General features: G+C 38.2%; 2 protein-coding genes across 7 annotated transcripts; both read left to right on the top strand.

Annotated features, from left to right (window-relative positions):
• The first annotated feature begins 2,621 nt into the window (after window positions 1-2,621).
• On the top strand, window positions 2,622-6,375 carry fam110c (family with sequence similarity 110 member C). Its single transcript, XM_071479264.1, has one exon. It carries the CDS (start codon window positions 2,982-2,984, stop codon window positions 4,032-4,034), a length of 1,053 nt encoding a protein of 350 aa, XP_071335365.1. The 5' UTR covers window positions 2,622-2,981; the 3' UTR covers window positions 4,035-6,375.
• Window positions 6,376-7,406: 1,031 nt separating this feature from the next.
• fbxo25 (F-box protein 25) lies at window positions 7,407-21,426 on the top strand. 6 transcript variants are annotated; one of them, XM_071479262.1, is made up of 12 exons: window positions 7,501-7,564; window positions 8,049-8,187; window positions 8,519-8,701; window positions 13,980-14,083; window positions 14,978-15,027; window positions 15,194-15,286; window positions 15,399-15,492; window positions 16,692-16,876; window positions 17,286-17,468; window positions 17,965-18,108; window positions 19,188-19,214; window positions 20,531-21,426. In XM_071479262.1, the coding sequence occupies exons 3-12, from the start codon at window positions 8,574-8,576 to the stop codon at window positions 20,618-20,620; spliced, it is 1,098 nt and encodes a 365-aa protein (XP_071335363.1). In that variant the 5' UTR covers window positions 7,501-7,564; window positions 8,049-8,187; window positions 8,519-8,573; the 3' UTR covers window positions 20,621-21,426. The 6 variants fall into 6 exon arrangements, with proteins under 6 accessions (XP_071335362.1, XP_071335364.1, XP_071335360.1 ...); XM_071479261.1 differs by lacking the exon at window positions 8,049-8,187 and having other exon boundaries at window positions 7,407-7,564; XM_071479259.1 differs by lacking the exon at window positions 8,049-8,187 and having other exon boundaries at window positions 7,416-7,522; window positions 13,989-14,083.
• Window positions 21,427-21,768: the final 342 nt, after the last annotated feature.

Here is a 21,768-nt window from a genome sequence, read left to right as displayed (position 1 = left end):
CTGGTTAGCGTGCTATCTTCAGGAGTTTTTTTAGCAATAGCAAAATTTACAAATAGCTCCTTTAAGCTACAAAATGCTTCAGTATGAGCGCTAGCTAGTTGCTTGTTTTGCATGCTTACTACCCATTGCCCATTTTTGATCAGCCAGTATCAACACTGTAGTACAACGACAACTTGCGCAGTACTTCAAAGCAATAATGATATGCAAAGCAAGAGCCAAAAATCTATTTCCTGAAATTGTATTGATTGGAATTTATCAACAACACCCTTACATTTAAATTAATAAAGCCTGTTAACCTTGTCATCCTTGAGGAATCATTAATCATAGTGACACTTCCTCTATGCCTCTGTTTAGCACCAGACTTCAAAATCTGAGAACTTAAATTAAAGACATCATAAATCATTTAAAGCAGAGATTTAGGGTGGAAAAGTACACGTAAACATTGTTGAATCCCCAAATGAATTGGTCAGTCTGATTTTGGGGAAGCCAATCAAAATAAAACGCACAACTGTATGAATTACATCAACATGAAAACCAGATGTGTTATGATAATTATGTACAATCAGAAAAAAAGTTTGCTCAAATTAGATTGGAGAGGCATCAATAAAAAAGGCTCTCAGGTCATTGGTTTCTCTCAGTCAGCTGTCAGCAGAAGTAACAAGCAGACAGATAACAGAGATGTCTTATTTTGGTGCTAGATGATTGCAGTAACAAATGCACTATGTGGTGTTTGCTCTGAAAAAGAGTGTAGAAATAAGTAGGTTTTAGGATAATAATACTTTATTCTAATGGCATTTGCACTGTGTATTCTAGTGCTGCCCTCTGCCTTTTGAACATGTAAACCTGTTGATCTGGTAACTTTAAGGTTCAGTTTGTTCACAGATGTTTCAGATTCTGGTTCAGAGAATGTTTTCAATTACACAAGGAAGCAGAAAACAGGGAGTCAGTTGTTACCTCCTTATTTTTGCGATGGGATTTGCATTTTTTTTTTTCTCTTTAATTTCCATCCATTGCATTCAAACCTTGATCTTGCAGCTATTGTAAGCCAAGAAGGTTTCAACATACATGCCGAATACTGTTGTGCCAGTGGTAATCCTGGAGGTTTTTTAAGTTTGGAGTCCGCATTATAAAAACATTTGTACAAGTTTATGTAAATTCATGCATATGCTGCTTTCCCTCACTAAGCGCATGCACCACTCACACACATGTATCTAGGTCTTGTGAAAGATATGAGGAAAACATATTTTTAAACCCATTAAGACAAATCTCAAAGCCCTAAGAATGGCAGTGTCACCGGGTCGATCATTCTCTGTCATTCATTTCTGCAACAATGGCCTTGTTTGGTTTCAGGAGCAGCATTGACTCAAGGGGAAACTAGAAAGGACATTGCTGTGGAAAACCCCCTATTGAAGCTGTGGTCAGAAAATTGCCAAATGTAATCACTCACTCACTCAGCAACACTTAGTGGAAAATGTGTGGAAATGCTCTGTAGGGCAGAGCTGTGCTGAAACGAAGCATAAAGTTTTCTCTGGTGCTGCAACTTTCCTATTCTGTTTTCTCTTTTTCATTTTGGTTGATCACCGCTCACAATTTTTGTGTTACACACATGTTGCACATCTGTTTGATCAGCTACCCCTGCTTTCCTTCTCAGTATCACTATGTGATACCACACCAGCAGATGTTTATAGTGGTTGCACACATCCAAAATTAGACATGCATGTCATCATTATCACTGGTGATTGTCATGCCTTTTATAAGCACTTACACGCACTTACTCAGGCTACTTATGTATATGCACAGATGAAAAGCAGCCAGTATGTTCTGGTGCTAAGACAATTTGTGAAAGTCGCAGTATTGGCATTACAGTAGAGTGGAAACCGACTCATTTAATAAAGTTTTATGGTTTCATCAGATTGAAGCACATCCAGAAATGGGCTCAGATGGGTTCATCATGACTAGCTAAGCACATGCAGTGTAGAATTTACTGTGCAGACACTCATAAATATGTGAGTATATACTGTAGAAGCCAACTGCAATATACAAAACAAAACTTTTTCCAGTTTTCTTCCCTTTAGTGTTCATCATTTTAACAAGCATGTGGGAATGTTTAAATCTATCTGGGTTTTTTCTCTCATAACTGCTTGTGCTGCTGCCTTGACCCAATATATATTGGTATTGCATGGTCATAACCTTAAATTGGAACATTCTTACAAGACAAACAACTACTAGCTGACTGCACAGTCAAATTAGTGTAGGGTGTTTTATGAGTGTTTTAAGCATAAAACTTTTAGCATCCAATTAAACCTTGAAATAAAGGCAGTGTATAATCATTCTAAATTCACCTTGCAAAAGTTTTTTTAGAGGACTGATGGACTTCAGTAATATACAGCTACTGAGCAAATACAAATTCATCAAATATCTTTCATCTTTAAGTTTTTAGAATTGTGCAATACTGTTTTGGTGACTTTGTTTGAGACATTAAACAAATTGTGAATGATGTAAGGATGAATAGACTGGAGTAAACATTTATGGCGCAGCTTTACCACTGTAATGAGCGTTACGCATATTTGATGAGTCAGTTTCTCCGGTAAATGAGTCGATAAAGGATGGCAGCAAATCATTCAGAAAGTCAGAAACCTGTTTTCTCAGTGGGAGATAATGTAAGATTTTGTCCCGTATTGAGCAAGAGGGATAAAAGCCCACACTTCCACCAGGACAAGAGGGAAAAAGTATGCAGCAGTGTCAGCTTTCGCTGTTCTCACTTGTTATGGTATCAGGTGTACTTTGAACAGGCTTGTGTTTGGTTGAAACTAGTCTCGCACAGGATGGGTGGGGTAATGTGATGTGTGTTTGAACAGACAAGGTGAAATCTGCTGTGATACGTGCTCAGGCAAAGAACAGGCTTGAATGGAATCTTTTACCTCTAACACTTAAGAGGCTATACACTGAAGGATTACTCACTCTGTGGACAACTGATTTGAATGCTCATTAAAACCACAATGGAGACGGCCAGTGATACTTCCAAAATCCTGGAGAAGGGACCTGAATACCTTCAAAAACAAATGGGACTGGAGGGTGAGACAAAAGGACGCATGAGTGCCGTGGAGAGACTCGCTGCCAGCAAACCGAAATATGTCAAAAGCCAGCAGGTGGTCAACTCAACTCAGGAGCCAGTAATCAGCCTTGGATCAGCTTCCGTGAGCAGCACGGGGTCTTCTAACCGGAGTTCAAGCCGTGGTGGGAATTTTTTCACGGGGAGTAACTCGACAGAGGCTACAGGTGGTGCGCAAATCTGCTCACCAGGGCAGGTACGTCGCTCCAGCTCCAAAAAACGACCAGACTCTCTTCTACTTTACAGACAGAAATGTGAGTTACTGAGAGGTGCAGGAAACAACCGGAAACACCATATAACACGTAAGTTGCTGCTTAACTCTGTGAACAAAAATGTTCCGTTACTCGAGGCGGCAGATAAGGAATGTGAGTCTGAAGGCAACAAGAAAAAAATCACCACACCTGAGGGAACAGCAAAGGAATGCAGTCCACATGTAGCTGCCTCCCAGTCAGAGAGGAGGAGGAATGAAGTGGCAGAGAAACATAGTACCGAGAGCGGGGATTCTGGGACAAAGGTGACAAATTGTCACCTAACTGTTCTTGAGTTTGAAAGGAGGTCTGGCAAAGGCGTCAGTCGTTCTCACTCTGACATCAGCTCCAGGTACTCCAAAAACTTTGCAGACTTTGATGCTTTTTTCAAGTACTGTGGGCTTGATGGTGAGGTCATCGAGTCTTTGGGGAAGGAGAACTTCTCGGCGCGCTCAGATGAAATTGCAATAAACATCCGCAGTGTCAGTGTCTCTACATCCGATGATGGCTTCTCCAGGAGCAGTGGTGACAGCGATGGCTTACTGGAGGATACGTTACAGAAAAAGATACGTCAGGGGACGTCAGTTATTGAACGTAATGCACGGATTATCAAATGGCTGTACAGCTGCAAAAATGCCAAAGAGACTGGGAAAAAGTTACGAGACCTCGATTGAGATCATTTCTTTTTTCTAAAGAAGACTAGGCTGAGGCACTTTATCCACTTATCAAATTTTAGTGCAGACCATACATCATAACACTGTTTGACACAGATGAAATATTCATGTATTCATCTGAACGATGACTCACTCTGACCTGACTCTTTCAAAGCCAGCAGCTAGATAGAATTCCTGGCATTTGGTTGTGGAAAACAATGACTTTTGCCCCTACTTGTCTACTGCACTGTATGTGTTCTCAGATGTAGAGTCTGTGTGTGGGCTCCATGTATTTATGAGTGCCTAAATATTTGTTTTCTCTTTTCTCTTTCTATGTTCAAGTTCTACATGTGTGCCAATTTCAGCTGACATTTCTGAGAGTAGATGAAGAACCAGAGTGTTTGCTTCTGTACAGACTTGCATAGAGCTACAGTACCTGTCATGCTGGGGCTAAGCAAAGTGCACAGAAATGGCTTCATAAATACACACTGATGAGAATCCTTTTATAAAGAGTTTATAAGTTGCAACTAATTGCTTTACTAATGGTTAGTACACCCTTTAATTATGATCTATAGGTCTGTTATGAGCTGATAATAAGAGCAAATCTGAGGTTGCCAGGTTGGCCGGTGGAAAATTCCACTGGTGTTTTTTTCCTTCTATTTGGTAATCATGCAGTTACAAATGTTAATCCATGAATAAATGCTAAATAAACTGATTTAAGTTCAGACTCTCTGCAATCTGGTAAAAGAAAAGTTGTCTTATTAATGGCTTATACCTGATATATAAAGAATTACAAAGGCCTTTAGTATCCATTAATAAAGCCATCAGTTGCAACTTACAAACCCTTCATGAGGGACTCAAAAAATGTTCCACAGCAGGGCCTTGAATCGCAGTTATGCCTTTTAAGTTCGTAATGCAATGAGTGAACTCCCTATTTCTCTTGAGGTGAATGGTGTAGATTCCATAACATTTATACTCACACACAAACACACACACACAAATGCACACACACACACACACACACACACACACACACAGATTCATGTTAAAATTGCCCCTTACAATAACATGGTCAAGTGTTTATTATAGGCAATAATGAAATTGGTAAAATCTGGTAATTTTAACTGACCAAACTAAAAAGCTTGAACTATGAGGTTGTTTTCCAGCAGTTCCTCCCTGAGTCCTGTGTGAAGAATGTATCTAATAATCTGATGGGCTTATGTCCAGTGACCCATTGTAACTGCATCTCTACCTCCCACCCTATCTCTTCCTGCTTTGTCTCTTCACCACCACCTTCACTCTCTTTCTGTCTTTTAGCCAACTTGCTTTTGCTGATCAAAGCTAAGAGGGTGTAGCAAGAGTGGGGGAAAAAAACAGGGGCAGACTGTTGCTATTTCATTGTCTTAACAGAATTACAAACTATATTTACGTATATGTGAGGATTTACATATTATTCAGCTGAACTCGTGATAGACACACCTTTCACTTCTCCAAAAGACTGGTGGCAAGTCATGTCCTGTCTCTACTTGTTTGTTGCCAGATCTTAAAGTGCCCTCGAACATGTGGGTGATGTTACAGTTACAGTTACAGTTACAAAAAGGCAAGTAACCTTTGCACTGTAAGTGCAGAATATGTGATTAGTGAATGGAAATATACACCGCTTGCATTGCTGTGGGCTTGTATCTTTGTTCTTTGTTTTTTTATTTTTTTTCATGTAAAAGTATAACTATGCTCTCAGACCACTTAACTGTAGTCTGAAATGACAATAATAGCTGTAATGTCAAGCTAGGGTCAACCCATCACTTAAGACAGATTTTGCTGTTGCCTCTGTTTTATACCGAAGCTCTGTAAAGTTTGTTAAACTACCGCTACACAAATAAGTTGTTACAGATTTTTTTAAGTCAATTGCTGCTTTTTTAATGCTAACAACATTGAATAATCTTTTGTACATCTTGTCCTATATTTAGGGCAGGTGCGGGATAATAAGGTATACAGTAGAGCTGTGTGTGAAAACTTTGAATTTACTGTATGGAGCCTAAAGGGGGCAGTATCTAACAACAAGACTGAACCTAAGAACTGTAAAGTCTAGGGAAACTATGTTGTCTGACCAGTCATACCAAGCCTCTGACTGAAATGAAATCACATATAATGTTATCCAGAAGAACAGCTACAACATATAAACGTGTCTTGATGTATGCTTGATATGAAGTTCAATTTTTAGCTCATCTGAGGTAGACAACGCAACAGGTTTTGCATTAGGGCTTTTGCTTACAAAGCATAATATCCAATGGCAGCAGCTATTCAGACCTTATCCCTTATGTCACAAATGAAAATGCATAAATAAAATGTATTTAATAAATCATGTGAGACTTTGACAATAAAGTTTAAAATTATATTGTGTGCACACCAGAGCATAACACGAAGACACAACCTATACAAAATGGCTCAGAATTTGCATATGGAGGATTATGAGGACTTGCTGATTGAACAAAGACTTTTTCTGGAAAAAAAATATTATCCTGTGACCGATATGTTCTTCTATGTCACGTTTTTAGATTGTTAATACATTGCATGAGTAGCATTTTACTGTTGTAGTTGCTCCAGGTTTAGTAGTTACTGTTGCATAGCTTAGTCCAGTGGTCCCCATGTTGGAACCCTCTTAGCAATTGCAACAGTGAGATGATTAATTTAAGGAAAGAAGAAAAATTAAAGTTCTGCTCTTTGTTTTAAAAAGACATATTCAATACTTGAACAGTTATTTAAATGAAACCAAGTTTTTCTGTTTTTGTAGAATTACTAACAACACATAGGCATTTGAAATGTGACAGGTGGCCCGAACTAAACAGTTTTTTGTAAGGGGTCACTAGCCAAAAAATAAAAATAAAAAATTGTAACCACTGATTTCATTTTTAACAATGTGTTGTATTTTACAAGCTATAAAGTAAAAAGTATAACATTTCCCTATAATGGCATAGAAGTAAAAAAAAAAAAAAAAAAGAATATCATGGAAAAACTTAAGTTAAGTACATTAAAAATGTACTCAAATACAGCACTTGGGTGAACAATGAAACAATGACCTACATAAAATGCCATACAACATAAGGTCTAAACTTTCTGGTTGGTAACATAATGTATTAATTCAGCAGTTTAAAGCAATGATTATTTATATGCTGAATAAATGTTCCTCAGTAACCGCATCATCACTCACACAACTGTCCAGTGGTCCAGCTCCCATCCCCCACCTCAAAATCAAAACATAAGTACATGTGCGCAGTCCTCTGTCACGTGTAGGAGAAAGCCCTAACAAAACAGAAGGCATGAGACAAGGAAGTGATTGACAGCCGCCGTCAGCCAATGAGCGACGGGACATTGGGTAGCAACAAGATAAACACAGACCTTTCGTCCAATCAGAGAGCGGCAGGGGGGCGGGAACGAATTTCAGGGTCCGCACTGTGTTTACTTCCGTCAATATTTCCAGCACGGCGAGCAGGGGAGAGAAGAAGCAGAGGGTGAGAGAGACCACACAACAAAGAAGTCGCTTGCCTGTAAAGGTTTGTTTAGCCGTATCATTTAAACTCCCAGCTTTACTATAGTGAAGTTGAGATTCTTCAATATCTTCCTGTCGTGATTATTTGCACTGAGTCGACTGACAACTTTGTCTTATCTTGATTTTTTTTACCCTTAAACATTGAAACGACTTGGTTTGCTAACGGTGTTATTGCTGAAAAGCTGAAGGTAAATGCGTCACAGTCATTGTCAGGTGTGTTTTTCATGCATTTTGGCGTATTATGCGGTTTTGTGTCTCAGTGCGGAAACAGGCTAAATGTATTCAATGTAAGAATCTTCTGGCCCTCTTGTTGTCAGAGAATAAAAATGGTTGTAGGCTGCACAGTGGACGATGGAAGCAAAGAAAGGCCATAACAATTTGAATATTTGCCTATTGCTGAAATTTAAATACTACTAAATGTATTGCATTGAAATATTTTGCTTTGAAAATCAGAATTTATGTGGAGAGAATTCTCTTTTTATGTCTAGATGGTCATTTCAGCTGGTGCGATTCTAAAAACCTGTTCACAAATCCAGATATAAGTTGCCAGGCTTCCAGTGCCTCATTTGAACTTCTCTTACACGAAATTACCAAATGACTGAGTGAATGTCAGCTGACAGGACAGAGGTTTGATGTTCAAGTTTGAATTTTTCCTTTTGAATTTTGCTGTCTGAACTTCACTGGTCCAATCTGAGCAACCAGATTATTTCTTTTATTTGACTTGAGTTTTAAAATGAGATAAAGAATTAAGAAACTTGAATATGGTATTTTGAAGACCTGACTTTTCTATCGTAATTATTGGATTTCGTGGGACTATTCAGTAGTAATTATTTTTCAATTTCTCAATTAAGTTATTCAGTCGGCTATAATGTTAAAATGAATATGTCTTTTCTATACTTCCATAGAACCCAGTGCACAAAAATAAATCTCTTTTTTTAATATCATGTTAACCCTCCAGGTGTTTGGAGTGGCAGCGACCCTCTGCTCACTGTTCCAGCCTCCCCCCAGCTAGAATGCCTTTCTTGGGCAAGGACTGGAGGTCACCAGGATGGAGCTGGACAAAGACAGAACATGGCTGGAAGAGGATTGTCCTTTATGGACACGAGTTGGAGGACAACAATAGAGAGATAGAGTTGAAAGAGTAAGATCATAACTTATTCACCTCTGTCACCAAAATCTGCCTTTGTTATGCCACTACTCTCTGGGTCAAACTATATAAATTTAATGAGTCAGTAATTTACCAGATTAGATTAGATTTAACTGACTACATTCAAAACTTTATAATGTAGGACGACATTTCAATATGAACACTTATTGACCTTCAATGGTATCATATCTTGATGGCAGAATCATAATGTCTAACGTTTTCTGCTGTCCAGAGTAAAATGTAATTCAAGACTTGTATCTAGAGCCAAGCAATAAATGTAGTCAAAGCATGTTGCTTTTATTTCACTTTTTTTGTTCAGTTTTACTGTGACTCTATAGATTCTGGGATTTCAGTAAATCAAACAACATGTAACACAGCTGAGCAACAATGTTTCCCTGTCAAGGCATTATTGCTTATTCTACAGTTATATTACAAATACTTCAATATAGGTTACTGTGATTTTGAAGTATTTTAGTTAACATGTGTATCAATATGTTTTTTTCTGAGTTCATTAGAAGTGGAGGCTGCCCAGAATTCTGTCCAGTGTTGCCAAGAATAGATTAGATCTGCAATTCTGTTTAAAAGTGGACTGACCACAGCTAATAGGTTGCCACGGCTCACTCTAAATGTTGTCTTGGTTGTCCACTATCCAACAAAGTGTTTTGCAAGGATTTTTACCTTTATTAAACTGAGGCCAGGAGACGGGAAATTAAGGGATAGAGATGGGGCAGAACATGCAACAACAGGCTTAATATTGCGATTACATGGTCAATGTCCTAAACTCCTAGGTCACCAGGACACCCGGACAATTGTGTGTTGTCTAGTGATGATCTGTGTTAACCATGGATGATGTTGTTTGCTGCTCAATGCATTTTTGTGAGCTACAGTATGTGTAAACGCCTGGCTGCAAGCCAGAGATCCCTCAGGATACGAACAGAGGTGAAATTGAACAAGTGCAAACTGTGCGAGTGACCTCTGGTAGAAATACTGTACTTAATGGACCAGGGTGAAAAGGAGGAAGTGGCTGAGCGTTAGTAGATAAAATAATATAAGTAAATTTCTTGACCAAATTGGACCAGTAAGGCCATAAAATGTCAGAGAGAAATCATTCAGCCAGCTCTTATCAGAGCTACAGCAAGAGAGACTTTGATGAGGTGATTTACATCCCACAATTGCAGCCTGTCACTGCCAGCATGGTGTCATGGCAACAGACAGTGTTTAGTATAGGGCTGGTTCGAGAGACTCAAGAGGGTAATTTTACATGAGACCAACTTGTTAGTGTATCCTGTTGGAGCAAAGATACAAAAAATTGAGGTGGTTTTTGAGATGATATAGATCAGAATCTGAAGTATCTAGGTCAGGTGTTTTTGTGTGTGAACTGAACTTACTTATACAACCTGGTTGTCATATATAACCTGTTGTAACCTAGATTTAACCTTCAGGGGACTGTGTCATTATTGAAAGCTATAGATTCCCTGATACAAGGTAATTGTTAATGTTTTGGCTATATGGTTAACTGCCTGACAAACTGTGAGCAGCCTTACATTGTTATATACTGATTTCATCACAGCATATCAAGGTATTAGGTTTTAGTTGCAGTAAACCACCAGGAAACAGGATTATACCCGATGTCTCACTTCAGTAATTTACTTAATATTTCTCGTGGACACAATGCTTAGCTCTTTCCCATTATCCCAGAGACAGGAGACTCTACTACCTTTAGTGTATGACAGGACTCAGTGGAGGAAGCCTTTAGATAATACTAAAAGCACAATAATAACAATTGCGGTCTAAAGAGCATGTTTTCAACTGCCCTAAAATCCTACATAGTGCCAGATGAGCACAAAGAGTAGCTTTCGATCCATCTCCTGGAGTGACTTATGGATGTGTGCAGCTGGTGCAACATGTGAGTGCTGTGTTTAATTTGTGTGGTGGATTTTAACATACCAGTTCTTGTGACAGAAATACACAAGAATAAATTCCAAGTTCAACCAATGCCTGTTGTGGGCTTTTAAAATACCATTTCTCCCAAAGGTGTTTCGTGGAAAGACTCACTCAGTTGAACTAAAAACATGTTCAGGTATTTCAGTCTTTCTGGTCTGTATTGGTTGTGCCCCTGTGGGCAGTCTGGGTTGCCTCCCAGCAGGAGAGCTCGCCTTGTTATCTGCAGGAAACATGAACTGTTTTGACGCATACCAACTGGTGATGAGTGGTCACACGAAGGTAGCCTGCGCCTACCTCCTATAGTATGTGTGTTATGTTACTTTTTACAGTTTGTTGATACAGTACATGGCTTAGCATTTCTTTGTGATACCTGCATTTATCTGACTTCCTTACTTATTAGCTTCAAATATGGATGTATTGCACATTTCCTTTTTCAAGATAACCAGGGCCATTTGACAATGAATAAATATCTTATATGAATAGTTTCATTCAAAATTTATGATTGACTGTATTTATATGTAGTTTTTTGTGTAACTGGCAGCAGCTATGGGTTTACAGTAGCATCATAATGAATAAATAACACTCTTAACAGCCAGACTGATGTCCACTTGTTGCTTGGGCTGCCATAATAACACAAAAGGAGGTGTAAAAACATCATACACAATCATTGTGCTTCTAAGGACCAAACCTATCAATATACTGATTGATAGCAATATACACTGCTGGTATTGACAGGATAAAAAGTGGAATTTCAGCCTCAGTTGGTGATATCTCCTTCAGGCCATAGTGTGGCCATTTCTATTGATCAACTAACTAACAATACCTAATAGTTTCACAATAGCTTGTAAGCAGTCTTTTTAGAGAAAAGCAAAGGGCATGGCAACAGACAATAACCAGTGATGTCATCTCTTCAGATTGGCTGCTCTCCAAATGTAACCTCACTTAGAAAGGCCAGTGACTTCATCCAACAGAGGTACGTTTGGCAGACCAACACATGTAGGCCAGAAAGAAAGAGTAGCATTATGATGGCCTCTGGCATGGTACACACTGTTACAGAAGTAGTTTAGATGATAATGTGTCTCTGAATGTCAACAAACCTCTGTCACCTATTATCTGCAAACACTCATGTGACAGATACAGTAGGGGGTAGGTGTTGGATGGTTGAGTGTCAGCTGGGGATTTGAGCCTCAGTTTGCTGTCCTGTTGTAATTACTTAGCCATCTTGCACTTGTTAAAGCATTTAATAAATGCTGCTGGAATGCATCTGTCTGCACTGAATAAGAAAAGTGAAACACCATCATATGTCAGCACCACAAATTTGTTTCATGTTTACTGATGTTAACATAACCTTCTTCATTTTAGCTTATGTATTTCAGGATACAGTTTAAATAAGCACAAATCCTCCTGAACTTTCCTGCTGCTGTGTGATGTCTTTTATTGGATCTGTGGAGGCTGGTGTTCTGCATGCAACCTGTGTAAAAAAGCCAGGCTATTGCATTCCTCACTTGTAATTCACTGTGACAGATTACTGTGCTTGCATGTGTGTTTGTGTGTATGCCTGTTCAATAGGATAAATGGATAGAGATGAGGGATTACTGTAGAGCTCATTCACCCCGATCAGTTGAATTTGCAGACAAAGCCACGTCTTCACTTATGATGCTGAAAAAGAATATTTGTTTCTTAAGCAAAAGCATGTGTGATGAAATCACCCAGTTTGTGACAGATAATTTTGGTGAAGTAACAATTTCCTCCAGCTTCTCTAAAGCTCATGCACAGAATCCAGCCCTTGCATTTTGCTTTAGAATAAATATCCTGTTGTATGTACTCTGGGGCCTGGGCTGGAGCTAAAAACTGTCTGGTATTTGTTTAAACAATTTTCTCAGTAATTATCTAAAACAGCAAAGCCTTATAATCAGTCTGTGATAAATAAAAACAGTACAATTTGAGAGCGACTTACTCTTCAAGTCAAGTTAATTGCAGTGTAAAACATCACCACCACTCCAAAAACACAGGCACAATTTCCAAATGTGTCTTTTCCTTGCCCGAACAGAACTAGCAGAACTTTTTTGGTGGGAAGCTGTTGAGGGATCATGTTCTTTTTGCTGCATTTGTGATGCCAGTAGTTTGCTGGGGTACAGTCCTAACAATCTGTGTCTCTCAAATCTCTCAAATGGACAACACCTAAACAATTCACCATCATTCACATATATGCAATAATGTAATGCAGTAGACATAATTTTGATTATCAGTCCGAATACTAATAATATATTTTTAAGCTATTATTGCTCAGTATGGTCAGCTGACAAATTTACTGTGCTCCCCCGGTTGGTAATGTTGCCAGTCAGGTGCTCAGCTTCACCCAGTGGATTATTACTGCATGGAGAGTCAATTATCAGTCCAGTACAGCCCTTTGATCTGTCAGTTAAAGGTCACTGGAAAATGTGTACAGATGAACAGGTCTTCACAATCTCAGTTTTATTACATTTTATGTAATTAGATTTTATTTGCAGTGGGGAAAAATGTGGATTTTTTCGCAACTAATGTGCAAAATGATGTGCTCTCTCCTTTGTACATAATGCAGGTATTTTAGGGACATTTCAATTCTGTTTATGACAGTAACACAAGGACACTAACACATCTATTATTTGATTTGATATGTTAAGATTAAATTAACATTTAGAAGATTACAGTGGTCATAGCAAGAAATGTGCACGGAACCTCACAAACATACACACATGGATAATCTGTTTACAGCGTTTTAACATGTGTGTACATGTTTTGATTTGGATTTCTGTTGGAGTTGAGCTATTTCAAACCTCCCATGTCATCATAAGTCAAGTTGAGCTTAGCTGCCAAAATGCTAAGATATCTTATCAGAAATAACAAGGATACTTATCAACCAACAGACTCAGAATGGCTGCCAGAAATAACAGACACAGTCACATTGGGAAATACAGTATGTCTGCCATCTGCAGTGCTTCCTCCATCATGGCAGTCTCTGTGAATCATTATAATTTAACATCTTGGTTCTTCTGGTTCAGCAACAGCTAGATTTCTAACCATTAAAATCTGTGGGCATTTACTTTCTGTTTAGTTTCCTCTCATTGGCTAAATGTGTCATTAACGATGGATGAAACACATTTGTACACCACATTTGCACTACACCTGTTTGTGCTCTCAGGACATCAGTAGTTACTGAGTTGCTCCACGATGCTGTAGCAGAGCAGATTCTTTACCGTGCTTTGTAATTATTTTGTTTCTATGTGCACTGGTCACACTCGCATGCAATGTTATTAACAAATTCCTCCTGCTTCCTCTGCCTAAACAGCCTCTGCAGTGACAACAAAGAAAACCTGTTTGTCGGAGATGTGTGTGAGCTCGCCACAACAAAGAGGAAAAAGGACTTCTACAACAATAACACCAAATCTCAGTGTGAGTTTCAGCAACACATAATCACTGTTTTGGCTGCATGAAGAGTTTTTGTCAAATAAAAGGTCCTTTGTGCAAAAAAAGCAGAGCAGAAGTACTGGTAGGTACAAGCCATAATTGCAGTGAAGGGACAACCACCTACTGAAAGCCTTGTTTGCACTGGCGTTTATTGGACTAGAAACTTTTTATTCACTTGGTAATTTTGTCATTCCGAAGTTCACAGTGTTGGTACTTCTAAACCTTAGTATTATATGACATTAGTACCTACTAACTACTGCATACCATGTCTCCCCATAAAACACCATTACAATACAGTATATGATAAACAGTACTGGAAAGTCAACAGTGACCATCTTGAATAACGTTTGGACACATCTGTAGGAGACACTGTAGGAGACACGGTAGCTGCACCACAACAAAAGGCGTCATTGTTTGTGATTACCTATAATGTTGTCTTTTGTTGTTTGTAGTTATTTTTAACTTGATTTACAAAGGACAGATACAATAAAGCAGATCTGTGCACCTGCAAATCCTGGGGCTACAAATATCGTACACATGTTATTAAGATCAGCCAGCTTCCTAAAATTCAGCCCATGTGTCTATTTCTCTAAAAAATTGAACCTTGTAGTTGTGCTCTGTTAATTTTAATCTGAACAGACAGTTGGAGTTTGAAGAGGTGGAATACAATAAACATGCTCTCAATCCAGTACAAAAAAAATCACAAACAGTGGAGACCCCCCAACAGCTGTAACAAAACTGAACATTTGTTCATGATAATCTTTAAAAACAAGCACAGGTGTTTGTCATTTTTTTGTCAGCTCATTACACAGTATGTAACATTTAATACACATTTATATGTTATATAAACATAACAATGTGTTTTTTTCCATTATTTAGTTGTCTACAGGGATAAATGGATCTACGTGCAGAAAGGAAGCACAAAAGAAGTGAGTACTGGAGCCTTTACTATAGTATTCACATGAAGGATTTATTGCATTTTTATTAAAGCTGTGTGTGTGTGTGTGTGTGTGTGTGTGTGTGTGTGTGTGTGTGTGTGTGTGTGTTTGTTTGTTTGTTTGTTTGTTTGTTTGTTTGTTATGTGCGTACCTACAGCGACATGGCTACTGCACGCTTGGTGAAGCACTCAACCGTCTAGATTTTTCCAGTGCCATTCAGGACTTGAGAAGATTCAACTATGTTGCAAAAGTGAGTGATGATGATCACACTTCTTGATTTAGGATCCTTTTGATAATGTTCTATGACTTGTACAAGCCACTCTCCCTCTAACTGTTTAACTCTGTCTTTTTTGTGCCCTCAGCTTTTCCAGCTAATAGCCAGGTCCCAGCTGACTTCTTTGAGTGGAGCTGCCCAGAAAAACTATTTCAATATACTGGAGAAGATTGTGCGAAAAGGTAAGAGGACCTGAGCCTGTTAACAGGCTGTGCAGGCAGATGCCTTGTGACTGAAAGTATCTTTTTAAACATTTCTTTTACGAAAGGCAAGGCTCTAAACAACCAGAAGATGTTGTTTCTCTTGCTACTTTTTAGCCTGGCATCATGAATGCCAAACTACAGATCCAGTAGGACCAGAGTGGTCCATCATTATGGGATTGTGCCTGTTGAAGCAACAAACAGATCTAGACTGAGATTCGGTCTGCCACATGTAGATGATGAAACTTGTTTTTCCTTTTGATTTAGTAAATTCCCGTCCCATTCTACAGTGTTTCTTTTTAGTAATGTTCTTTTTGTACACAAGGCTGACTGTTCACTGTTCACTTCACTTGCTGCAGCAACTTAAAAATGTTTTTTAAACAACTCTTCTGCTGGAAATATGTTTCTGAGGCATGTTTGAAAACAGAAGAAAAACTAGAATTACTACCTTGTGGTTGTATGCCTCTGCTAACCAGCCAATTTGTAGAAAATACAGTCACAATTTCCCCTTAGTTACAGTGTTGAATAACAGTCCAAGGTGTTTCATGCAGAACATTATGACCTTACGTTGAAGTTGACCTTTGACCATTTGGATATACAATGTCATCACTTTATTTTTCCTTATAGACATTTGAGTTAAATTGTGTCATAATTTGTATATGAATTTCACCTCAAAAAACACCATCAGTCCAAGTGAACGTTTGTGCCAAATATCACATTCACAAGGCCAAAACTGTGTTTTGTGAGATCAAGGTGACCTTGACCTTTGACCTTTGACCACCAAAATCTAATCAGATCATCCTTGAGTCAAAATGAATGTTTTTGCATAAATTGAAAAAGATCCCTCAAGATGTTACTGAGATATCACATTCATGAGAGTGGGACGAATAGATGTACATATTGATGGAAAAATGACAGACTACCCAAACACATAATGCCTCCGGCCCTGCCTGTTGCCGGCATAGAAGCATAAAAATGTAAATGTTGTACAAGTCTTAAGAAGAACCCTTATTTTAGTGACAGCTTATAAAAGGTCAGATGTTGATGCATTCTCATTATTTTAACTAAACAACACATTACATTTCTATTTGCCTATTTTGGCTGCTAATGTTTTCTTTTTTTGTGTTTCCCTTTTTTTTTTTTCTTTCTTTGTTTATTTATTTTTCAAATTTACACTCTAGTCCTAGAGGACCACTACAATCCTCGCCTTGTTAAGGAGCTGCTACAGGACCTGAGCTCAACTCTACACAGTCTGACTGTCCAAGTTGGCAGATGTGTCCTTGTGGGCAATGTCAACATCTGGCTGTGCCGACTGGAGACCATTCTCAAATGGCAGAAGCAGCTCAACAACCTACAGATCCCCAAGGTAGAGATAATGGATCAGTGTGTGTGTGTGTGTGTGTGTGTGTGTGTGTGTGTGTGTGTGTGTGTGTGTGTGTGTGTGTGTGTGTGTGTGTGTGTGTATGAATGTGCTAGCGCACGCGCTTATGGGTCCATCTACAAACACTGTATCTACTATAGTGACTTCTGCACTGCTGGACAGTGTTATTGCTTACTTGCTATGCCACATCCACCCATTAGCCGAATTTAGTGAGGAACATGAAATATGTAGGGGGATGTACTGACAAACAATACAATATGAATTGTGTCACATCAGCCTCAGTGGATGTATGTAACAGAAAAATTAAGAAAAATTCAATTTTCTTTTTGTACTAACTGACCATCCTATACTGTCCATCTCTAATTTGATATATTGGTGATCATTTTTCCCACAGCAAATGTGTGATGGCATGTCATTCAGCGACTTGCCACTATACATGCAGAATAAGATCCTTTACAAGTTATCTGATGCTTGTGACATCATTAACCTGGGACAGGCCACACCTACGCTGCACATCCTCAGTGAGAACCGGACGCTGTGGAAGAGGCTGTGCCACTTTCACTTCTCAGACAAACTGGTGAGAGAACAAATCGTTTAATCATCAGACATGGACAAGAGCTATTTCCAGCTGAATCTGTGATTACTCTGAGATGTACTTATAACTTAGAATAATAATTAATGTCAAAGTATTGGAGGTGGCTGCCCCAGCAGGCTTAAAAGTAATTTCCCTGTTGTCCATTAGAGGGCAGAATTGCCACAGTTTAGTCACAGTTCACACTGATTTGTGGCTTTCCTTCACTCTCTGACCCTCATACTCACGCACACCATATCACACATATCATATAAACACCCACTTAGGATTGCTGTTAATGAGAAATTGTCCTTGATTATATTTAATTACCCTTTGTTCCAGTTATAATTACATTCCTCTCCCCTGTGTTTTAATTGGTTGTTAAATGGTTCAAACCGAGTGCTTCTTAACATCCGTGTGTGTGTGTGCTTGTTCATGTGTGTGTGTGTGTGTGTGTGTGTGTGTGTTTGTTTGTTTGTGCGGGTCCACTACACAAATGCAGTTCTGTAAGAACTTGGTCCTAACCAAGAGTGACAACGTGGACTGGAAGCTGATGTACTTCACCCTGCAGAAACACTACCCCATGAAGGAGCAGTATGGCGACACCTTGCACTTCTGCAAACACTGTAGCATCCTCTTCTGGAAGGTAAACAAGAAGATTAAACACACATACAGCCACATTCATATCATGTAGGAAACACCATATGACAGACCTGTACTGTTCATCAGACTGCAAGTAAATTACATGTTGTACATTGTCAATGTTAAAAGAAAGTAACAATAAGTTCAATGCAAGTTTAACTGATTGGTTTAAATTTTACTTTTATCACTTTCACTGCTGTATACTGAAGCTGAATAGAAGCCAGCCAAGTGTGGGTACAATAACTTAAACCTGCACGGTTCAAAGAGTTGTTTCTCACAGAGCTGATATCTTTTAACTCGCGTATACATGGCGCTCTATCAAATAAAGTATCAAGTTTGTACAAGAACGCTCTGTATTTCCTTGGCCAGAGAGACAAAACATCTTTTATTGTTTGGTTTGTTGAGAAAAAAAGCCTCAAATCCAATGAGCCTCTCTCACACTGATAACTGTCTTATCAGCTGGCAGTGAGGTGTTAAATCTTTATCTGAGGGAAAAAAAGAAAAAACTTAGATGTTGCCTTCATACTTTTGTAATTCAGATCAATTTATTCTTGATTCTTGAGACCAGAATGAAAAATTGCTTCAAAACAATGTTCTGACTATTCAAAGGGGAACAAATGAGTCACACACATATATCAACATTAGCACTGTTGAAAATACAAATCGTTGTGGTCCACCAATACAGTGGATACTGTGAACTTGTGTACTCATATCTGTGTACTTAACTGTCAAGAGGTCAAACAAGTGACTGGTTTGACCTCATCGTTCGTGTGACACGACACATGAGAGCGGATCTCTAATGACGTGTCAGACAAAGATCATGTTTTTGAGAGTTTGAGTTAAGCTCTGGGGAATATTTGTTTATAAGGGAACTAACAGTGTTTGGATTAAAAATACCACTGTTCCTATAGTATCCAATCCCTATATGTCCTCCTTTTGATTATGTATTACCCACAGTCTTGTTGTCCTCCTTGGCTGGGACCCTGTACTGTTTAACCTCTTCCCTTTCTGTATCCCTCTCCTCACTTTTCTCCCCTCCTTCCTGCCTCTCCACCCGATACCCTTTTTCCTTGATTCCCTAAGGATCGCCACCTGGCTTTGTTATTCAAGGTACTTTCTGTCCCATCATGCCTTTCTGTTTCTTGAGTTGACAGTTTGTCTCATTTTTCCCCCCATGATCTGTTTTATGACTCATGTTTTTCCATGTGTCGATGTTCTCACTTGATTTCATCTCGTTTTGCTCGAGGTGTGTTTAGTAAACAGTGCCTTTCTTCCTGCTGACTTTTTAATCGCCTCTAACCACATTGTTAAAAAAAAACATAGCTGTTTGATCATAAACATGAATGTTGACTTGTGTCTGAAAGAAAACTGTCAGTTGTCATTCAGTTTAACACAAATGTTTCTCTGTGTATACTCATGTCCAGGATTGTGTTGCACAAGCTATTTGTACATTTGAATTTGTTTGTAATTTGTCTTAAGTCCTTAGTAACTACTGACTAGATTCAAATGTAATTATTAAATTAGTTTGCTAAACTAAACTAAACTAAACTAAACAAATCTTTGTAATATAAAGTAAGGACTAGGAAACATCTGCTGTGCTGTCTAATCAGAAGCAATCAACTATTAAAGGCTGTACGTCACATACATTAGAAAAAATAGAAGTTTTGGGAGCCAAGTAATAGATTATGCTTTACTGCCAGTCCTCTGTAAATGTAGGTATTACTTTTCTTTACTAAATGCATACATAGAAAAATATTTGTGTTTCAGTGTTAGGGAGGGAAATGTCTGATTACAACACCTAGCTGGTATACTGTGTTATATTGGGAATGGAATTTAAAGAAATAAAATTCTAGGCAATTTTAATTCAAATCATTGTTGATGCTTACTGTCACATTAGAGTAAAGCCAACATACTATAATTTTTATTTCAGTTTACATTATTATGGCATGTCAGTCAATTGTCAAGTCAGATATGTTAACCATATTCCATGTTACAGCTTACTCACTTTTAATTTATAAGTTGGTTTAGTTAGCTGCACTACAGTTACATCTGGCAGTGAGAAGCTGCAATACTAAAACAGGTATAATCAATCATTTTATATTAAAAATGGATGAACAGACTACTCGTCTAGCAAGTTCACCATATTAACTTTATATAATGATAATATTTCAGTTTTGTGTTTACAGCTTACGGTTCACAGCCAAGAATTCAGTTATTGCAGGTTAACGTAATCTCTGTGGTAGAACTTGTTTCTGTGGTGCAATTCATTTAAATTCAATGATGCATGCATCTCCACTCGCTCACTTGCATCACCAAGTTGAACTTACTAACACTTGATGCATGTGACTCCAGTGTCGTACGTCACAGCATGAGCAACTGCTTCTCTGTGTCCTTGGTAACAATTTGTATTGTTGACTGTGTTCCAGGACTGTGGTCATCCATGCACAGCCAATGATCCTGACAGCTGCCTCATGCCCATCTCTCCGCAGCACTTTATCGACCTCTTCAAGTTTTAAACCCTCCGTGTTGTACTTCAAGTGAAGCATCCGTTTACCCTCATTCCCAACCCAAGTGTGTGTACAAGACTTTTTACCCAAATACAAAGGGCTTCAACTGAAAGAAATTACATTTTTATGTCTTCATTTCCTTAAGCACAAATGTTTCCATTTAAGTATGTTGATGATGGGTGAAACATAAAAGAAACTTTTATGTTTTTCCTCTTTTCACACAAATATTTGTCTTCTTGACAAAAAAAGCTACTCCTGACAGAAAAAAAGAAAATATGTAAATTTAATATGAGTATTACAAAAGTATTATATGTAAAAGGAGTTGTAGCATGTTTATGGTAGGTAAGTGATTGTGGGGTTTTTTTTTTTTTTTTTAATGTCAAAAAGTAAAATTAAGTGGCGGAGAATAAGATGACTCATGGCGATTGTTTATTTAATGGGGTTCAGCTTTTTGCTCTGTTTTGTTTTGGTGGTATTTTTCTGCAATAATTGAATGCATGTCATGTTTGAGTCTCTGTTTACATACTGTTTGTTGTCCTTTGTGAATTCGTGCTGTGCTCTGTGTACACTGAAGGCGTCGACACTTAAAGAAAATAATGTAAAACTCCATTAGCCGTACAAGTTTTTACAATCTACTTTTGTCAGAGCTGTCAAGTGACAGAAAGAGAAAATGTAAAACATTATTTATGATGGGGAAAAAAAAGTTTTGTATCCTTCCTCCAACTTTTGTAATATTCCAATACTCTTGATGGTACTATCATGACTTTTATGGGACAGAAACTAGCTAATAATAATAATTAAATATTTCTCAAAAACCTGCGTCTGCTCTTCTATTTGTATTGTGTAACTAAGAATTGCTTGTTTAATAGATAAATTAGTTTTCTACCCTTCTGGATATAACTGTCTACCCTCCCTAGAAAAATTGGAAAAACTGTCAGTGAACACAGAAGCAAAGTGTCATGATCAATATTCTCTCTATTGTGATCCAGTATATTTTTTTCTAATTTTAAAGGCAGTTCACTGAGAAGTAAAAATCACTTTGGAAAATGAAATGCATGAACAAAAACTCGAGTGTTATTTTACAGAACAATTTCCATGATACTCCATTCTTAAAATAACCTTGTATTACAAGTAGCAGGCCAGCTCCAAATGCCTTA

Source organism: Trachinotus anak, unplaced genomic scaffold, assembly GCF_046630095.1.
Source record: "Trachinotus anak isolate AG129_WGS33_773 ecotype Australia unplaced genomic scaffold, CSIRO_AGI_Tana_v1 ptg000005l, whole genome shotgun sequence".
NCBI classification, from domain to species: Eukaryota; Metazoa; Chordata; class Actinopteri; order Carangiformes; family Carangidae; genus Trachinotus; species Trachinotus anak.
This window is presented reverse-complemented; position numbering and strand designations above follow the sequence as displayed.